Source organism: Festucalex cinctus, chromosome 2 (assembly GCF_051991245.1).
Source record: "Festucalex cinctus isolate MCC-2025b chromosome 2, RoL_Fcin_1.0, whole genome shotgun sequence".
Classification (NCBI taxonomy): domain Eukaryota; kingdom Metazoa; phylum Chordata; class Actinopteri; order Syngnathiformes; family Syngnathidae; genus Festucalex; species Festucalex cinctus.
Window position 1 is genome coordinate 25,512,070 of NC_135412.1, and position 21,141 is coordinate 25,533,210.

General features: G+C 38.3%; 1 protein-coding gene across 1 annotated transcript; it reads left to right on the plus strand.

Moving 5' to 3' along the window:
• The first annotated feature begins 292 nt into the window (after nucleotides 1–292).
• On the plus strand, nucleotides 293–20,649 carry gart (phosphoribosylglycinamide formyltransferase). The gene is made up of 22 exons (XM_077514019.1): nucleotides 293–379; nucleotides 617–711; nucleotides 2,092–2,241; nucleotides 4,382–4,477; nucleotides 4,556–4,730; nucleotides 4,834–4,945; nucleotides 5,926–5,994; nucleotides 6,829–6,954; nucleotides 8,382–8,469; nucleotides 8,554–8,808; nucleotides 10,422–10,653; nucleotides 10,855–10,949; nucleotides 11,017–11,126; nucleotides 13,695–13,893; nucleotides 13,962–14,213; nucleotides 14,841–14,993; nucleotides 15,179–15,382; nucleotides 17,254–17,391; nucleotides 17,469–17,599; nucleotides 18,894–19,035; nucleotides 20,213–20,328; nucleotides 20,391–20,649. The coding sequence occupies exons 3-22, from the start codon at nucleotides 2,097–2,099 to the stop codon at nucleotides 20,586–20,588; spliced, it is 3,036 nt and encodes a 1,011-aa protein (XP_077370145.1). The 5' UTR covers nucleotides 293–379; nucleotides 617–711; nucleotides 2,092–2,096; the 3' UTR covers nucleotides 20,589–20,649.
• The last annotated feature ends 492 nt before the right edge of the window (nucleotides 20,650–21,141 follow it).

The following is a 21,141-nucleotide window of genomic DNA, read 5'->3' on the forward strand; positions in this document are numbered from 1 at the left end:
CAATGTTACCAATCACTTTATTGAAAGTTGTAAAAAAAAAAAATAATTAATTGAATTTTTGAGAGAAAAAAAATACAGGGTATCTCAGGACTTTTTGTTTGGTTTTTAAGTTGAATGTTTCAAGAGGTATTGGCTATTTTTATTCAAACTCGATAGAAATACAATGGTATATAACGTATTTTGAAAGTGAACGTTAAATACATTGCCTATAGAAAAAAACATACAAATCAAGCAGTCAAATGGTCTATCTATCTATCTAGCTATCTATCTATCTATCTAGCTATCATCATCATATGATCGAACTACAAGTCCCATGATGCATTGGGCTGTGTGCCATCCTCCCTAGGAAGTTGGACAACTCTCGGCAGCTTGGAAGAAGGTAAGACGAAACCTTTTTATGAAACAATAGTCGATAGCAACTTTATTTTTAAACGTCGTTTGTTACTTCTGAATAACTTTATGTAACTTATGTTAGCATTAAACACGGCCAAGCACATCGTTACCATATATGGCATCCACGTGGTGTGAGCGTAAGAATGTGTGTGCGCGTGTTTTGAGTAAGCGTCTATGCGTGAGTTTTTCATGCGTGGTTGTGCGTTTGTGTACATGTGTGCAGTGCACGGTCAGTCTGCAAGGTCGAGAGCTAGAAGACACATCCGTCTCCTGACCGGGCTCCGGCTAATTCCCGCTTTGTAAAAAAAAAGGTCTCAGGTTGGTGTTGCTATGATTCTGGAATGTAGCAAGTTGCTGATCAACTTATTCTTTTGGCAAGTGTAGGCACACTTAATGCAAATTAACAATGGATAGTTAGGTTGGAGTCATTTTGTGATGTCGATGTTGCTAAAAGTGATGTTCAAAAGTGCATTTAGGTTTTGTTTTTCTTCAACGTGTCACGTTTGGCTTGCTGGACGATTCTTTCAATGAACCCATTGAACACTCAATTCTTCCAGTAAATGTGGCAAATTTGAGTAGAAATTGTTACTAAAAAAAAAAAAGAAATGTTGAAAGTTGAAGTACTGTACTTGTTGAACGTCTGTTCTTAAAAGTATAAACATACATCTGAACTGTGGTCAGTTAAAAAAAACAAACGTAAAAACCTTGTTGGATGACAAAGCTCGGCAACTACAAAAAAAACAAACAAACTTGACTGTGTTGTTAATGCTCGTTCTAAAAAGAATTTAAAAAAAATCATGTTGTAAGTACTTCTTCAGTTTTTAAAACCAACAACGAACTATCATGGACTCAAGTAATAAGACCATTAATCTTTCCTCTCTGAATATGTTGAATGTGTCCATAGTGGAATTTACCTCTTGCTATTTGTGTCTCGTCGTCATCCACGGAGGTTGAAAACATTAACATGCCAATTTTGACAAAGTAGTAGAAAGTACAAACATTTCTCTTCAGATGTAGGCAGGAAATGTAAAAAGTTTTGACAAAAATAAATACTAGTTGCCTGAAAAATCTAATTAAGTACAATGAAGAAGTAGAGGAATTTGTACTTAATTATTTACCACTACTGCTGTTCAGTACACTGTATATAATTTATCAAAATATGAATGTCTGGATTTGGCCTGGGTTGAACTCTGCCCCAAACGTTTTGACTTTTAGGTTAATGAGTGTGATTGGTGCACACCAATACGATACGCATAAAGCCTGTAACTGTTGCACTCGGGATAAGGAAGACAAATTGCATCAGTCGAATGGAAGCGTTCCACTGATGAGATCACATGGGGGCAAACAAACGTCACGAGGGTCGTAATCATCGTGACTCTTTGTCCTTTATTGAATTATCCACACAAGGATGCAACGACAACTAAGTCAAGGAAAAAGAATCCCAAATGTTCACTCAATTTTTTTTTTTTTCTCAAATAAAGCCTTGTACACTCATGTGCCTGACAAGAAGCTTGTCGTTTTGGTTTTTGTGTTTTGTTCTGCCTGATTGGGCCCATCTAAGTGTGACAATACAACATAATATAAGACTGCAGTTCTTTGAAAAGGTCAGCGCCTCCTCGCCGCTCGACCTTTTCGTTCCGACCGGTTTGTGCAATCAGACGACACGGAGTCGTGAAAGGTCATTTTGCCACCTCGCAGGTTCCATGGCCGAACGGGTGCTGGTGGTTGGCGGAGGAGGGCGCGAGCACGCTCTGGCGTGGAAGCTGGCCCAGTCGCCGCACATCCAGCAGGTCCTGGTGGCGCCGGGGAATGCGGGGACGGTGAACTGCGGGAAAATTTGCAACTCGGGTAAATGTCTTTTCTTTTTTTTTTTTTTCTTTTTTTTTTTTTCTTCATATTGACAATACAGTTATAATATATGCCCCAATGTAGAATTTGCCTTACAATTACATTCAATTTTCTCTTATCTCCTCTCATTTATTTTTAGAAAACACAAAGTTAACAAACTAGACTAAGTGAAATTTCTGGAGAAATTGCGTGGGAATGCTGAAAGCTGAATGCTAATAGCTGAATGCCTATAAAGGAAATTGAAAGATAACTTATTAAAATTACAAAGTAATTACTATTAGTAATAATTAGGGGTGTTAAAAAAAAATCGATTCGGCGATATATCGCGATACTACATCGCGCGATTCTCGAATGGATTCAATAATCGGCAGAATCGATTTTTTTTATTTTATTTTTTTATTTATTTTTATTTTTTTATTTTTTTTTTAGGATTCACACCTTGAGCATGGAAGAATGTTATATGAACGGCACATTAAGCCTTAATATTTGTATTTTAATGCTGTTCAAACATGAAACAGATTACAACCTCTATAAGACTGAAATTTCAGATAAATAAATAATACATTTTCATATAAATCTTACACTCTACAAGCTTACTGATTAGTATTTTCTAAATATGAATGAAAAAAAATCGCAACAATCGACTTATAAATTCGTATCGGGATTAATCGGTATCGAATCGTGACCATTCGTATCGGGATTAATCGGTATCGAATCGAATCGTGACCTGTGAATCGTGATACGAATCGAATCGTCAGGTACTAGGCAATTCACACCCCTAGTAATAATAGTAGTAGTAGTAGTAGTAGTATTATGTTGTGTATTTAGTGCCTTTAGAAATGTTTTTTTTTTTTATTAGGGATGCACGATAATGCTATTCTCAACCGATACCGATAAACCAATAATTTAGAAAATGGCGATGTCTATAACTGATAAGCCGATAATTTTGTTTAGCATTAGCTTAGCATTAGTATTAGCTAAGCATTAGAATTAGTTTAGCATTATCTTAGCATGCTAACTTAGCATTAATTTAGCATTAGCTTAGCATGCTAACTTAGATGGCAGCATTGTATCTCTTTTTCAATGGGCTGCCGGAATTATAATGAAACATGACGGAATCTGATGAAATCTGATGAAATAGAATGTTTACAAGGATGATGCGAATGATCAAAACCTTTGTCACATTAAATCTAATTCACAGAGTGTCACTAAACAAAAAATATTAGTGTCAAAGTCACTTTTGTGGAGAAAATGTATCTTTTCACAAAACAAGCTTGATTTCTCCGTATCTTTTCAATTTTCAATCAATGTCATTCAAATGACCGATTTTCAAATGGTGATTACTAAAGAACGGAATAAGCTGGAAACATACTTTATTTATTTTTTCTAATGAAAGAATGGAATGCAATCTTTCATTTGGGAGCCTTGTATATGTAGGAAAAGAACACAATATTCTGTTTGCCATGAAAGATGTTAAAATGCTCGAAGTCGGCTGGCACTGTGGGATTTCATTTTTTGGGGGGAACGTGTGGCAGTAAAAGAGTTAACCTTCCACTTCCACTTTGCCCTCAAACAAACTAAATTTTTTTGTGTGGCTAGTAGCTCCAAATGACTGGTTTCAATGAGTCACAGTAATGTAGTGTCCATAAACAAATCACCCGAAAAAAATTATTGAATAAACAGGGAAAACAGGGAAGTTCCTTATAAAACGGGGGTTGATTCCCATGCAAAAAAAAACAAAAACAGAAAAATAAATACATAAAATGTATAAAATCAACACTGATGTCATTTGATACAAAGGAACAGCGCTACAATCAAGAACTGTTTTTGCTTGTGACTGAACTAAACTTTGAAAAATCTGTGTAAAGTTCCTCAAAGTTTAAAGCTTTTTGCTGTGACCTCATGACTAAAAGCTCAAACACAAAAAATAACAGTACACCAAGAATGAAAACAGTGATGTAATCAGAATCTTCTTAATTGGTCAAACATGTAAAGAACACACAAATTTGTTTTTGGTTGCATGAGTCTTAAGAGTATCATTAGTGCTGTAGTAGCGACCAATGACAACTGTGCAAATGACGTGCGGAGTCAATAATGGCGATACAACTAATCAATATCTCATATCTCATTCTCGCTCCAGAGGTGTCGGTGAATAACCACGCCATATTGGCTCAATTTTGCAAGGACCATCATGTCGGGCTGGTGGTGGTTGGGCCCGAGGTTCCGCTCGCAGCGGGTAAGCTCCGCCTTCCCGCTCACGTCTTCCTCCCGTGCTTCCTCTCAGCCTCTTGACGGCCTACGGCGTCCGACCCAGGTATCGTAGACGACTTGGCGGCGGCGGGGGTGCCGTGTTTCGGGCCGTCTGCCAAAGCCGCCCAGCTGGAGGCCAGCAAGAGCTTCTCCAAGGCTTTCATGGAGCGCCACGGAATCCCCACGGCTCGCTACCGCTCCTTCACGGACGCTGGCGATGCATGCGACTACATCCGCACGTCAGTTCAACTCATTTTTATTTATTTTATTTTTTTTTTAAAGTACATCCTTACTGCCCTGAAAAAGAAGTAAAAAAAAATAATGTTGTTTTGGGCCTGCCAGGGCTGACTTTCCGGCGCTGGTGGTGAAGGCCAGCGGCTTGGCGGCAGGGAAAGGAGTTATTGTGGCGCAGGACCAGGAAGAGGCTTGCCGGGCTGTGATGGACATCATGAAAGTGAGTTGCATGTTGAGCAATCTGGAGTGGATTGTTCGGGATAGATTGGCCGGGTCGATTATCGGCGCCGATATTCACCATTTTGACGAATATCGGCATCAGTCATTTTGATTAATCACATGGCTGATAATAATCCTTTTACAAAAGAGAGGTAGAGCTGTCAAAACTAATCAAGCAATTGAATAATCAAATTAAGTGACAACAATATTAATAATCGAGTAATCGTTTGGAGCCATTTTTTTTTTTTTTGTCTAAATCCTAATTTTAACATATCAACAGTAATTGTTCATTGATTTCTGTCATCCTTCATTAAAGAAGACTGATTATCTTCTGTGTTTAAAGGGGTACTTCACTTATGTAGCCCATTATAGTAATAAAAAGTTAATATTTTGTCTATAATTAACTTAATACTACATTATTTTTCACGTACAATTAGTACCTTTAAAAACACATTTTGCAACTTGCTGTCGACTGAAAATTACATCACAAGGGCTCAGGTAACCAATCACAGGTCAGCTAGTGAATGTCACATGACCAAACCTGGAAAACAAACAAACAAACCTGTTTTTGTTTGAAATGAAAACTAAGATAAGTACAAATTTAATACTTCCGATATTTTGAAATTTTGGAATACTTTATTTATTGTAGAAAACAATTGTTAAAGTTTTTGTTTAACTAGAACTTAGATTTTTAAAATAAAGATGCCTGTTGACTGTTTTTTTTTTTTTTTTTTTAAATAATTCCAATATTTTACAAATCCTAAAGTTTTTCAATAAACATAATATTATGCTTTAAAATTCCAAAAAAATTAAGAGCTGGAGTTTGTGTTTTTTCCTTTTTTGTGAAAATGAACATTTCCTCCAAATATTGGTTATTGTCATCCTTGACTACTAATAATCGGTATTGGCATTGATAAAACAAAAAAAAACAAAAAAAAAACATATCTCTAATGTTCACTTTTTGTCACGGCTGAATTTCAGGACCGAGCGTTTGGGGCTGCGGGCGACACGGTGGTGGTGGAGGAGCTTCTCGAAGGCGAAGAAGTATCTGTGAGTTTTTGCACACTAAAGTAGCAAAACGAACAATGAGCGGTCCACAACTTTCTTTTGTGCCACAAGGCTAATTTGAGCCAGTTGTTGTAGCTAGTTGAAGCCTTGTCCTACCTGGCAAGCTGAACATTTTGTCTTCGCCTTGGTTGCGCTGAGCCCCGCTCTTGCCCCACTGTCGTGTTGTGTTCCACTGGGTTCCATTTTGGGGCCCTTGCTCTTTTCATTGTATTAAGCAATGTGTTCATTTTTGGCGGCAGTTGTGGTAGTTTTGTTAACTTATTTGCAAAACGTTCGACACATGGTGTCCTAAAAGTCACCTGAAGCAATAAATGTGCTTGTAATGGCGTGTTACGCATATTGACAGCAGTTTTAGAGCTTTTTGACACAATTTTCAAGACCTACAGAATAGGGATGTAACTATATCCAAACATCATGATGCGATATTATCACGATATGAAGGTCACAATTTGATAATTATCACGATATTGTGGGAAGGTTGGCGGATACCAAAAAAAAAAGGTCACAATATTGTAGACAAAAAAAAAGGGACAAAATTCACCACCACACATTAACAGAAGCCCATAGATGTAGACTGAGAAGGAGTTCATGGGTATACTATACATCCTGTATTTATGTAGTCCATTTTCCTGAGTGAAAATGGAAGACCGTGCCTTTAACTCATTTTGTTTACTTTTTGACTTTTCTAGTTTGATGTGTGCAAAGGTACAAGTCGATGCACCGGACTTCCAAAGAAAAACTAATTTCAGTTATCGATAATCACATGTCATGATCTGGAAAAAAAAGGTTAAACCGCTTTGGTCTCTTCACTTGCAGTGTCTGTGCTTCACCGATGGTTCCTCGGTGGCGCCAATGCCTCCAGCACAGGATCATAAACGCCTGCAAGACGGCGATCGGGGCCCAAACACAGGCGGCATGGGAGCCTACTGTCCGACTCCTCAGGTATGTCGGGATTTTTTTTGGATCTCTGTACATAAATTTACAATTCACTTGGAAATGTTTCAAAAGCGCTGTGCTGTTTTGGTGTCAAGTGACGGCTCTTTATCATTGGCTGGGGAACGTTTGGGGGTTAGCCATGGCATAAATTCACGGAAACGTTACTCAAGATTTACTTTGTTTCATCTCAGACTTCAAGGGAGGCCCCAGATGTGTGTACAGTACTAGCAATTAGAAAATGATTTTTCCACAATATGTCTCCTTTTAAAATAAGTGTTACGATGTTGCTACAGTCTTGGCTTGTACATTATTTGAAAGTGTTTGTAATCTATAAGAGAATTGTTTTCTTTTCATAGGTCCACTGTTGATTCAAAAAGGAATCCAATCAGAAGCCTGAAAAAAAAAAAAAACGTTTCTGGAAAAGGTGGTTAATAAAGCCAGAGTCAAATCACATGCATAAACTGTTACTTAAATAATGTGATCCGGTTCACTATGTAAATATAAAGAATGCTCAATCACAACTGAGAAAAGTAACTTGTGGTGCACAGGGTTCAGTTATTTATGATTTATTGAAATGTTTGCACTGTTTCAAGTTTATGAATTGATGGAGGAAATGTGAATGGTGATAGTGAAAAAATGAGTCACTGAAAGTTTTTGGGAGTGATCATTGATCATAAACTGTGTTGGAAGCCACAAATAGAATATTACTAAATGTAAAGTAGCTGTCACTGTTCTTTATAAAAGGATTTTCTAAATAAGAAAGGTTTTCATATTGTGCTCTTGTTTTCCCTCACATGTCATATTATGCTGACTTTATTATTTTTAAATAAATAGGATTATGCTGAAAAAATTATTATTAATCAAAATAATAATTATAAATAATACATAAAATAGATAATGATTAAATTGCAGAAAAAAAAGCCATTAGATTAATGAATAAGGTTTGCTGCAGGCAACTAATCAATTCTTCTTCTTCTTCTTCTTCTTCTTCTTCTTCTTCTTCTTCTTCTTCTTCTTCTTCTTCTTCTTCTTCTTCTTCTTCTTCTTCTTCTTCTTCTTCTTCTTCTTCTTCTTCTTCTTCTTCTTCTTCTTCTTCTTCTTCTTCTTCTTCTTCTTCTTCTTCTTCTTCTTCTTCTTATTATTATTATTAATTATTATTATTAATTATTATTATGTTTTCATATTGTGCTCTTGTGTTCCCTCACGCCATATTATGCTGACTTAATTAATTATTATTAAATAGTCCAATGCTTGCCCAGCTGGCAACCAGTTCAGGGTGTCCCCCGCCTACTGCCCAAAGCCAGCTGAGATAGGCTCCAGCACCCCCCGCAACCCTTGTGAGGAATAAGCGGTCAAGAAAATGGATGGCTGGATGGATGGATGGAGGGTCTTGACCCGTCTAAAGAATCTTCTTTTCCTTTTGCGTGGCGCAGGTGAGTGAGGATCTTCTGGTTCAGATCCGAGAGTCTGTGCTTCAGAAGACCGTGGACGGGATGAAGCAAGAGGGAACTCCTTATGTTGGTGAGCCGCAGATATGATATCATGCCCAACTTGGTTTGTGACCCGACCACCCGGCGTCAACATCACGGTCACGCGACTCCGCAGGAGTTCTGTACGCCGGGCTGATGCTGACCCAGCAAGGGCTCAAAGTTCTGGAGTTCAACTGTCGCTTTGGAGACCCCGAGTGTCAAGTCTTGCTTCCCTTGCTCAAGAGCGACTTGTATGAGGTCATCCTGAACACCATGAACGGCAAGCTGGCCTCCAGCGCCCCCCAGTGGCACCGGGACAAATCTGCCGTCACGGTGGTGATGGCGAGTGCCGGTTATCCTGGCGCCTACAGCAAAGGCGTGCTCCTCACTGGTAAGTGCTTCGGAGGCCAATAAAGTAACAAGAGGGTGCCGTCATTAATTGTTGCTTGGGGATAAGTGAAGTCGATGATTGATAAGTATCAGACAGTACTTTCCTGTCCCTAATCTTGTGGCATCATCAGATCATCGATAATGAGCAAAAACATGACATAAAAATGCAAGTGTGAATTTGTGAATTCTGTCCAGGCCAATTATCATTGCCATATTGGGCATTTTTACGAATTTCAGTATTGGCATTTATTTAGTTATTTATTTTTTATTTTTTACCTCATTCACTCGCAGCCATTTTCACTGAAGCGACTCCCTTTGCTCCCAGCTGTTTTACTGGATTTTGACTTATTTTGCAAGGCTCAAAGAATACTGTGTTGTATTGCTATTTAAAAAAAAAATTAAAATAGTGTCATCAGGGAAAAAGTATATTTCTGTTTCCGTTTTGCAGCAATTAGCATCAGAACATAGCCAAGTTTCATCATTATTCACAAAACTGTTGAAAACACTGGCAAAAAGAGCTTGTTGCAACATGGAACTGGCTGATCTCATACTTTGCTGCCACCTGCTGGCCGTTTCTTGTAATAACTATCATTGACTTAAGTGACCTCTTCAGATCAGAAGCTGCATCAAAGTATGCTTTAGCATAAAAATACAAAATAAAATGTATAAATACGTTTTTGGGAGTGTAGGACAAAGTATTAAAAAATACATTTGTACATTTTTGGGATTAAATGAGTTAAAAAATCTGACATCTGATATAAGGTAAATCTAAAACCAATTTAATCTCGAGGAACTAGTTATTTACATTTTCTCAGTTAACTTTATAAAGTGATGCGGCTTACCCTGGGAACCTTCTGAAGCTTTTGTTTTTGTTTGACATTAAAACAAAGACATTATAGTTTAACATTTCAGGTATTTTTAAATTTTGGAGAAATGTATTTACTGTAGAAAACTTTAGAGAGCTATGTTATTGACTTGTTTAAGTTTCCATTTAACATCTTGTGTCTTGCTCGTGCGCGACATTCACTGATGTGTGACATGTTCACTGCATGCTGATCTTAGATATCCTATTGGCCCTTGAATGCTCTGAAACAATGGCAGGACAGCTTTTTCATATTGAGGGGAGAAAAAAATACCTTCGGTATCGGCATGGTATCGGTATTGGCCAATACTGCAAAGCTGGGTATCAGAATCGGTATGGGGGCCAGCAAACTGTATCGGAACAACACTAATTTTAAGATGTACTAATAACCTTGGAAGCGCCCTGAACATTTTGTTAGAAATTGAAAAGTATGTCTATTGTCTAAGAAAAAAAAAACACCCCAAAAAACAACAAAAAATAAATAAATAAAATTTTGAAAAATCAGAAAAAATGTTCAATCATTCTGCTTTAAGACATTACAACAAACTCAAGATTGGCATTTATATTTAAAAAAAATTGATGCCAATATTTGTATTCCCCCTTATGACTGAAAACGAATATCAGCTCCAAATATCGGTTATCGGCCTCCTTGACTACTAATAATTGGCATCGGAATCTGCCCTGAAAAAGAAAACAAAACATACCTGTCTATCTCTAATTGATTTTCTGACTCGGGTTCTTCCACACCTCAGGTCTGTCCCAGGTAGAGGACACGGGGATCCAGGTGTTCCACGCCGGTACAGCGCTGAAGGACAAACAAGTGGTGTCCAGCGGCGGCCGCGTGCTGACGGTCACGGCGGTCAGGCCGTCCCTGGAGGCTGCACTGCAGGCGGCCAATCGGGGCGTGGCGGCCGTGGGCTTCCCCGGCGCCGTGTACCGCCGCGATATTGGCCACAAGGCCATTGCCCATTTCAAGCAACGCAGGTGTGTTTGAATGCGGCTCAAAACATTCTCTTCTGTATACTCACTCCTGTTGAATGAATAAACCAACTTTGGATGAGTTCATTGTTGTTTCTTCACTTGGAGTTTCCAAAACCGTTGATGCATTTTCAAACAATAAAGCGGCTTAATTGATCCGAGGCGTGACATGACAGCAAAGCAGTGATTTGACCGTGTGTCTGACAGAGGCCTGACCTATAAAGACAGCGGCGTGGACATCACCGCCGGCAACAAACTTGTGGACATGATCAAACCTCTGGCCAGGGCAACTTCCCGTCCGGGTAACGGTACATTTTAAAACAATTTTTTTTCCATATGCAAAAAATATGAACATGTTCTTCTCACTAGGTTGTAATGCTGAGCTGGGAGGTTTTGCTGGACTCTTTGACCTGAAAGCGGCAGGGTTCATCGACCCAATCCTGGTTTCTGGAACTGATGGAGTTGGGACCAAACTTAAGGTGTGATTTGATCAACTTCAATTAAAAAAAAAATATATATATATATATATATATATATATATATATATATATACACACACACAGTATATACAAAGTACAGGACAAAAGTTTGGACACACCTCATTCGCAAATGCAGTTGCTTTGTTCTCGTGACTAATTACATTGTAGATTTTCACAGAAGGCATCAAAACTATGACTGAAGACACCTTTACAAGGACATTCAGTGATCTCTAGCGCCATCTAGTGGTGAACTTATAATTGACATTTTTTTGTCAGCGTTAACTGTTTGACATCTATTCAGGAGAGAAGAGACTCAGTTCAGGCCTTGAGAGGAGAGGAACTGACTGATACAATTCACTCCTGCACTCTGAATATTCCTCTCCTCACCCTCTCTATTTATTTGGTTTTCCACGCCCTTTCCTAGTTACATGGGTGTTCCAACCCTAAAAATGCAAATGCAAGGCATAGTTGGAACACAGTGTACTTGTGTTTTGTTTATGTGTTGTGCATGTGAGTGGAAGATTGCTGAGTACGTGTGGTCAAGTTAACAGGTGACCTCAGCAGACTGGCTCGAACCATTCTGCTGCGTAGATGTGGTTCTTCAGTTTTTTGAGCCATCTTCAAATAGCCAGGCTATGTGAATGTGAGTGGGAACAGAGCAAAGCATTCTCCATTGCAGGCAGAAGCAGTTCTTCATTGCAGAAATGTATAACTTATTATTTACAATTATTCTTACATTTTTAAAATCAACTGGTTATGTCAATAGTATGCAAAAAATATGTTGTATCACATAAACATTTTTTATTTTATATAATCATATATCTACCCATCCTTAATTAAATTACATGGCGGTAGTCTCACCTTCTTAAAGCTGCCATGTTTCACCACCATCTTTCTACCGATGCCGAAAGGACAACTTGCTGAATGTAGTTAGAAAGCGTCCGAGGCGAAAGTAAACAACCAAAATGGCGGATAGTGGTAAATTGTTTATTATTTTGGTTCTTAAAACTCATTTTGACCTCCAACAAACTCACCTTCTCGTAATTTTGCTTTGTTTATTGTTTTTATCTTATGTCATAAGCATTCCATACAGTTCAGTAGTTGACCGTATAATTTCATGCAGGGAGATATGGCATATTGTCACGTATGTTGCGTTACATGCGGTTATGTCGAATATTTAGGAATAAAGAAAGCTATCTAGTTTCATATTTAAGTAAATTGTGTTTTACCATTCACGTTCTGTTTCCAAATGGGTCACCATTTTAGAGTGACGTCACCTGTAGTCCGTCGGTGAAGTCGGGGTCCTTGTTTTTTATCGATTACGCAAGTGGAATTTCCCGTACACACTTCCTGGTTTGAACTCGGAAAAGTACGACTTACGACCATCTTCGAATGCAGCATTACCTTCCACACATGGGGCCTGCAGTTGGACTCTTGTCACTTTTTACTAGTTTTTTTTTTTTTTTAAACTAGCTCCTCCCGCTAGCCACTCTTGTTAGCTGCTGCGGCTAATTCCGCATTCACAATGGCTGCCAAGTGGCCGTCGCTCTCCGAGTTGCTCGTTTGCTCACGCAAAATAAGAATTGGTGGTAGCCTTGTGAAATGTGGTCTCTCTGAGCCACCGTAGTGTGCGTGCTGCTGATGTTATTCTTTGACCACTAGATGGCGCCAAAGACTACACACTGGGTCTTTAACTTTAAAGGGATACTTTACTTATTGAGCTATTTTTGGCAGTCAGGTTGTGAATGTCACTTGACCAAACCTAGAAAACAGGTAAGCTGTGATTGGTTACCTGAGCCCTTGTGATGTCATTTTCAGTAGACAGCAAGTTTCAAAATGTGTTTTTTAAAGGTACTAATTGTACGTGAAAAATAATGAAAGTATCAAATTAATTATAGACAAAATATTATTTTTTTTATTGCTATAATGGGCTAAATAAGTGAAGTATCCCTTTAAATTCAAAAACTAAATTTCTCCCCATGTTTTCCATGATAATTTATGCTGTCTTTTTTTTTTTTTTTTTTTTTTTTTTTTTGTTAATCATTTTGTAGGTGATCATATTTTTAAAAAATACTCATTTCTGTCACAGCTGCAAAAAAAAAAAAAAAGAAAAGAAAAACCTCTTGGTGTATTTGTACTTGATGTAGAGCTGCTCGATTATGAAGAAAATATTAATCATGATTATAGTGGCAATTATTGAAATCATGATTAGTGCAATCGTTTATTTTTTTTTGGTGCAAAACAAAATTTTTTTGAAACTTAAAGACAAATAAAATTCTATGGAAAAACTATGTTCCTTTTGGATGAAACAAAATGTATTAAACTTTTTAATTGAAAATAAAATGAAAATCGAATAAAATAAAAAGTTGGAAATGTATACATTTTTAAACAACTCAAAATTAGTAATTTTTATTTATTTTTTTCACGATTATGCAGATTTTGTAATTGTGGAGTTTAATGATTGAAATTATAATTGAATTTCAATAAATTGCACAGCCCTAACTTAAAGGGTGAACTAATGTGCATTCTGCTGTTGATTGATTATCAAATTGTGTCTGCCTCGTTCAGATCGCTCAGGCGTGCGGGCAGCACGGCAGCTTGGGCCAGGACCTGGTTGCAATGTGCGTGAACGATGTGCTGGCTCAGGGCGCCGAGCCGCTCTTCTTCCTCGACTACTTCTCATGCGGCAGGCTGGACGTCGGCGTGACCGCCACGGTTGTCGCCGGCATCGCCAAGGCGTGCGAGATGGCCGGCTGTGCTCTGCTCGGTAAGCGTAGAAGCCTTCTCCAAGCCGTTGTGTTGTACTTTGCTGCCATATTGAGCCGTCATATCCAGGTGGAGAGACGGCAGAAATGCCCGGCGTCTACGTCGCGGGGGAGTACGACCTGGCTGGGTTCTGCGTGGGAGCGGTGGAGCGGGGAGCGCTGCTGCCTCGGCTGGCCGACATCACTGAGGGAGACTTGCTGATTGGCGTGGCGTCCTCCGGTATCCATAGCAACGGATTCAGCCTGGTCCGCAAGGTCTTGGAGCGAACGCGGCTCAGCTACAGCTCACCAGCGCCTTTTGGGAACCCAGGACAGACTGTTGGTAAGTCATACGATCAAACCAATTTAATTATTATTATTTTTTTTTTTAAATTTGGCTGATATAATAAGTAAATATATTCATCAAAAACAAGACTTGAAGCTGTTTATTACCACTCTCAGCTGAAGTTAAATGTCAAACTAAACAGCGATGAAGAGAATACAGATAACTTTATGCTAACATACAGTTGGAAACTCCATAGGCACACGAGCTAACAATTAGTATCTATGATCTATGTGGCAGTGTTTTTAGATGTTAAGCAAAAGATAACTCAACAGAAGCGGAAAAAAACAAGTAATATTGCTTTTAAATAAGTAATTATTATGCCTTACTGATAAATATGAGAGCAGAGTGTTTTATTTACTGATTGATGTTTAATTCTACTTAGATATTTATTTTTGAATCAATTTCCACATTTATTTGTATTTTTTTAATCTCATATTTATTTATGTAGCTTTACTTTTATTTATGTTTGTTGTTTTTATTTTTATTTATATATATATTTTTTTTAATTGAATTTGGGAGTTATAATTTTTATATCTGTTTATTTTCTCATTCATGTATTTATTTAGGCATTTTTAGTCCTTCATCGGATGTAACCATCTTCCTTCTTGTCCCAATGACCTGTAGGGGAGGTTTTGCTGACCCCAACAAAGATCTACAGTCGCCTGCTCCTCCCGATTCTGCGCAGCGGTGCTATCAAAGCGTACGCTCACATCACTGGAGGAGGACTTTTGGAAAACATCCCTCGGGTTCTGCCCCAGGAGCTGGCCGTCGATTTAGGTGAGGCACAGGAAGTCTATGTGAGTTATCGTTGACATTATTTTCTCCCTGAAACTTCTGACATAGCAGACCCTCTAGTCTAACTTTCATTTTCCACGTATTTTCCTCCATATTGATTTCATAATGGCCTTTATATTGAATGAGTCGAATTTGCCTTTTTTTTTCTTTTTCTTTTTTTTCTCTAGATGCGTCTCGTTGGAACATCCCTCCAGTGTTTTCCTGGCTGCAGAAGGAGGGCGGCCTGAGCGAGCACGAGATGACTCGCACCTTCAACTGCGGCCTGGGAGCGGTGCTGGTGGTCGCCCCCGTGGACGCTCAGAGGGTCTTGCGACAGCTGCAAGCCCACGAGGAGGCCTGGATCGTGGGCGCGCTCGCTCACAAGCCACCTGGTGAGACATCGAGCGTGTGCACAGGTGTAGTTCGCCATCAGGCAAGTCAGGCAATTGCTTGGGGGGCCCCTTGGGCCAGCAGGGGGCCCCGGAGGGCCAATGGATTTGACACAAACCTGAGTCAGTTGTTTTTAAAAAAAAAAAAAAAAAAAAAAAGTGGATAGTAAGGCTCATTTATTTATTTTTTATTTTTTTATTTTTTTTTATAAAACAACCATGTATATAGTAAGGCGTATTTAAAAGACACAAAAAAAACAACAACATGGGTTTGGGGATATGGTCGGTTTTTTGTTTGTTTGTTTGTTTGTTTGTTTGTTTGTTTTGTTGTTGTTGTTTTTTTACTCAACTCAAGTTTATTCATATAGCACTTTCAAACAGCCTGAAACGACCATGGCTTTTTTTTTTTTTTTTTTTTTAAATGACCATGTATACTAAGGCCGTTTTTTAAAACGACCTTGTATAGTCAGGTGTTTTTTTTGTTTTGTTTTCTTAGACCATCATGTTTAGTAAGGCGTTTTTTTTTTTGTTTTGTTTGTTTTTAAACAACCATGTATTGTAAGACATTTTTTTTTTTAAACAATAAGGCGTTTTTTTTTTTTTTTTTTTTTTTAAAGGACCATGTATCAGAAGGTGTTTAAAAAACAAACAAAAAAGTGTGACCATGTATATTATAGTGAGTGTTTTTTTTTTTTTTTTTTTTTTTAAACTATGTCGAGTAAGGCATTTAAAAAAAAAAAAAAGATGATCATGTATCATAAGGCGTCCTTTTTTTTTCTTTTTCTTTTTTTAGGCGTTTTTTACGGAGCCCCTAAAGTAACATGGGAGAAAAAAAAAACATTTAAATGTTTCTCGTCCGGATGGGAGAAAAAAAAAACATTTAAATGTTTCTCGTCCGGACGAGAAACTTTTCTCGTCCGGATGAGAAACCAGCATACTCGCGTGGGAGACCTTATACTAACTACATTTCAGTTTGTGTTCATGTGTGAAAATGATAGCACAGGACCTAGTCAGGTTCTATTTTCACCTGGGACTTTATTATAAGGACATTGCTGCGTTACTTGCAAGTTGGCACCATTATGTTGTGTCTGAGAGACATTTAAAATGAATTGAAAGCAAGTTGAACAGTGGTCTACCGTCCGCCACCACAAGCTAGCTCTCCTAGTTCCCGCTCGCAGGTGATGTTTCTCGTCCGGACGAGAAACTTTCTCGTCCGGACGAGAAACTTTTCTTGTCCGGACGAGAAACTTTCTCGTCCGGATGAGAAACTTTCTTGTCCGGACGAGAACCATTTAATTTATTTTTTTTCTCCCATGTCACTTTAGGGGCTCCATAAGGGGCTCCGTAGTTAAAAAAAAAAAAAAAAAAGACCATGTATAGGAAGGTGTTTTTTTTTGTTTTTTGTTTTTGTTTAATGACCGTGTACTAGTATAGTAATGCGTCTATTATTAATATTATTATTATTATTAAAAAAATTTTTCTTTGTTATTATTATTCTCTGCAAACAATTGCATTTTGATGTTGTTGTTGTTGTAAATGACCATGCATAGAAGGCGTTTGTTCTTTTTTTAAATAGTGTTGAGTAAGTTAAAACAGCCAATTATAGTAAAGCTTTAGTCTACTTTTTTTTTTTTTTTACAATCAAGCGATTAGTAATTTTATTTAGCTGTTTTCTGACTCACTTAGAAGGATTCTTGCTAAAGTTAAACTAAAACAAAACAAGTCACTTGAATGAAGCACAATTAATTGTGATTGCTTATTGAAGTTGCAGACGTGCAATTTTAAAATGACGTACTATATATATATACTACGAATGGCCGCCGGGGCACTCAATCCCACGCACATCCTGTAAATATCCTGCACTTGTCCTGCAGGCGCGGCGTCTGTGGTGGTCCGTAACCTCCAACACAGCCTGCTCAACATGGGTCCCGCCTCCAAGAACGGCAGCTGCCTCAGTGACAGCGCCGTTCCTCACAAGAGGACCAAAGTTGGCGTTCTCATCTCAGGCACAGGTTTGTTGATTATTTCATGACGTGGGTTGATAAAATGGCGCCGATGACAAACTCCGGCTCGTTTTTTTCTCCTGCAGGTACCAACCTTCAAGCACTGATCGAGCAGGCCAAGCGCCCGTCGAGCTGCGCAGAGATTGTGGTTGTTATCTCCAACAAGCCTGGGGTTCACGGTCTCAAGAGGGCGGCGCTGGCTGGCATTCAGACACGGGTACGAGGCTTTAGAGTTTCTGTGGCAACAAATACTGATGTCACTGTTGGACGGAATCTCTAACATCACTACTATTCAGGAAAAAAAATGGTTTATTGCTCGAGTTGCCAAACATGGTTCAAATTGGTATGACAGCTTCAATCCAAACTTTCCATCTTGAGGCCACATAATGCTGCATAGCTCCCACAGAGTGAGGGAAGAGGTGGCATTTTACAACATGGCTCAGACAGTTGCGTGTTCTCAATCTAGTTTGAACCGGTCAATGTGTAAAAATAACGGACAACGCGAGAACTAGGTGTGTTCAGAAAAATCGGTTTGGCAATAATATTGCCGCACGCAATTCTTGTATCGATTCCATATGCGGCCCAATTGATATTCAAAAAACAGCTTTGATAGAAATATTAAACAAAAGGGTTAGGGTTGACAATTTAAGAATGGAAGAATGTTATATGAACTCATTGCCTGGCGCCCATTTTGAGTGAAGCAACCAACTTCACTCCTGGCAGTTTTACTGGATTTGGACTGATTTTGCAAGGCCCACAGAATATTGTGTTCTATCGCTATAAAAACATGGAAACTACCAAAAGATAGATTAGTGTCTTTCATCAGGAAAAAAAAAAAAAAAGTATATTTCTATCCATTTCCATTTTGCATCAATTAGCATTAGAATATAGCTAAGTTTCATCATTATTCACAAATCTGTTTAAAACCGTGGGGAAAAGAGCTTGTTGCAACATGGCCCGGGTTGGGCTCTTATACTCTGCTGCCACCTGCTGGCCGTTTTTATGACATCCATTCTCCAAGCGTCCCTCTTCAGTTCAGAGGCTGCATCAAAGCCTTCTGTATGCTCTAGCATTAAAAAAACAAAACAAAACATATAAATACGTCTTTGGTAGCATGGTAATATTTAAAATGGAACGTATTTATACATTTTTGGGAGCAAATGAGTTGATGGAAAATGAAGCCTTAATATTTTATTTTAATGCAGTTCAAACATGAAACAGATTGCAACCTGTTTGTAAATACAGTGTTGAAGTTCCACTTATTTAAATTATATTATCATATACAAAGTTTACTAATTAGTATTTTCTAAATTTGAGTTAAAAAATCGCAATAATCGACTTACAGATTCGAATCGGGATTAATTGGTATCAAATCGAATCGTGACCTATGAATCGTGTTACGGATCGAATCACCATGTATGAGGCAATTCACACCCCTAGTGAGGACAGACTTGTGAAAAGTTTAAATTGACCATCCCGTGCAGTGACCATATGCGTGTCATTGAAACTAGGTGGTGGACCACAAACTGTACGGGAGCCGAGCAGAGTTTGACGGCACCATTGACCGCGTGCTGGAAGAATTTGGGGTGGAGTTGGTGTGTCTGGCAGGATTCATGCGGATCCTCACGGGATCTTTCGTCAAGAAATGGAACAGTGAGTTGAACCTCTGACAATCACTACACGGTTGTGCTGGGGGGTGTAAACTTATGAGTACAACTGTATGGTGAGAAAAAGGCTTAATGCCGATAAAATACTGTGCGGCAAGTGTTTTGACTTGAGGTTGGTTGCTTCATGTGAATTTTGTTGACGATCCATACCTATTTATTTATTTATTTATTTATTTTTTTCTCTCGTTGTCGTTAAGCAACGTTTAACTTTGGTACATTTACAGCTGTGCTCATAAGTTTACAGGGCAGGGGTGCATATGTGGTTCTTTAGTCCCCTCCGAAGGCTTCTTGTCAAGCTCTAAAAAAAATAAAATAAATAATAATAGAAATAATAATAATAATAATAATAATATAAATTGCTTTATTATTATTATTTTTTTTTTTTACATTTTTACATTTTAGAATTTTAGATATAATATCATTTAAATGAGCTAATGGTTAAATAAAAAATATTAAATATTCAAAAAATTTCAATCTAAATGTTTAAGTTGTTAGAAAAAGTGATACAAAAGGTAGATGAAAAAGTTTCAAAATGTACCTAAAAATGTCCAAAATGTGACCATAAAATGTCCAAAAAGAAAGGAAAAAGCAGAAAATTACAATATCCATGAAATTGCCAAAAATGTCAGAGTACTGTTTTATTAAAAAAAAAAAAAAAAAAAGGGGGCACAAAAGGTAACTCTAAAATATCCAAAATCAAAAGAAGAAATCCTGGAAAATGATCATAAAATGTCCACAAATTTGCCAAAAAAAAAAAGGCAGGGAAAAAAAACACGGTAGTCATAAAATGTCCAAAAAAGAAGAGAGGAATAAAATTACCACAATATTTCCATAAAATTGCCAAAAATGTCAGAAAGGCAGAAAAGTCTAAAAATATATGAAAAATGAAGTAATAGTAATTATTTAATTTATAGGCAACTTTCAAGATACTCAAGGTATACTCAACATAATAAAATTAAAAACAAACACAAAAATAAATAAATAAAAAAAGTAAAAATTACACACACAAAAAAACGGAAGATAAAAAGATAGAAGAAAACAAATCTCTGGCTCTTTTGACAGCAAAGGTTGCTGACCCTGCCCTAGACTATGTCAACTTTAAAGCACAACTGTGAGTCTTGATTTTTTTTTTCTTTCTTTTTTAACATCGTCTCACCTTTTAGGTAAACTTTTGAACATCCATCCCTCCCTGCTGCCCTCCTTCAAGGGTGTGAACGCCCAAAAGCAAGCCCTCCAGGCTGGGGTCCGAGTCAGCGGCTGCACAGTCCATTTCGTCGCAGTAAGTCGGCCGCGTTTGTCGTTCGAACAAATCCAAGATGAAAGTTGCCATTTGTCTGCCAGGAGGAAGTGGACGCAGGAGCCATCATCGTGCAGGAGGCCGTCCCGGTCTTGAGCGGCGACACGGAAGAAAGTTTGTCCCACAGAATCTTAGAGGCCGAGCACAGGGCCTTCCCTGCGGCCATGGAGCTGGTCGCCAGCGGGGCCGTCCATCTTGGCGAGGATGGACGCGTCGTCCGTCGGACCAATTTGCAGCAGTAGTGCGAATACAGTCAAGTAAATGCGTAGTTTGGCACTGAAAATAAAACATTCCACATTTGCATGATTGTTTGTCAGATAAATGCAAATGATGCACATTATTAAAGCAGCAGTCCTTTAGGATTAGTCTCCTTTTCTTGTCTTGTTGGTGCTGGACTTCACTTTGATGGATTGGATGTACTGGCTTCTATGGATCTCACTCTGCCTTATCGATCCTTCCCTCCTTCCTCTCTTTAGTTTTTCCTCTGGGCTCTTGAGATCTCGCTAAATTTGCTGGAATTTAGAGGCTTCCGGGGTTGGCGTAAGACTTTGATTTTGTAATCATGGGGAAGGCAGGAAGTGTTTGGTCGGTGCTGGATGTCACTTTGATTTACCTTTCTTTTCTCTTTATTTCTTTTTTTTCCTGACCTTTTCTCTGGTCTCCTGACCATTTAAATCTCACGACTCTGGCAAGATTCTGAAGTACCTGGTTAAGGCGAAGGGTAATGGGATATTTATAAGGTTTTAGGTGAATGAATGAGTATAAATTTATACGTATTTGCACGCAAACGCACAC

Excerpts from the sequence above, each read along its gene's own strand:
- gart (XM_077514019.1), top strand. The coding sequence starts at position 2,097 with ATGGCCGAACGGGTGCTGGTGGTTGGCGGAGGAGGGCGCGAGCACGCT. Across the intron at positions 10,950-11,016 it reads CAGGGCAACTTCCCGTCCGG|GTTGTAATGCTGAGCTGGGA; the intron begins GTAACGGTACAT and ends TCTTCTCACTAG. Across the intron at positions 19,036-20,212 it reads TTTCGTCAAGAAATGGAACA|GTAAACTTTTGAACATCCAT; the intron begins GTGAGTTGAACC and ends CTCACCTTTTAG.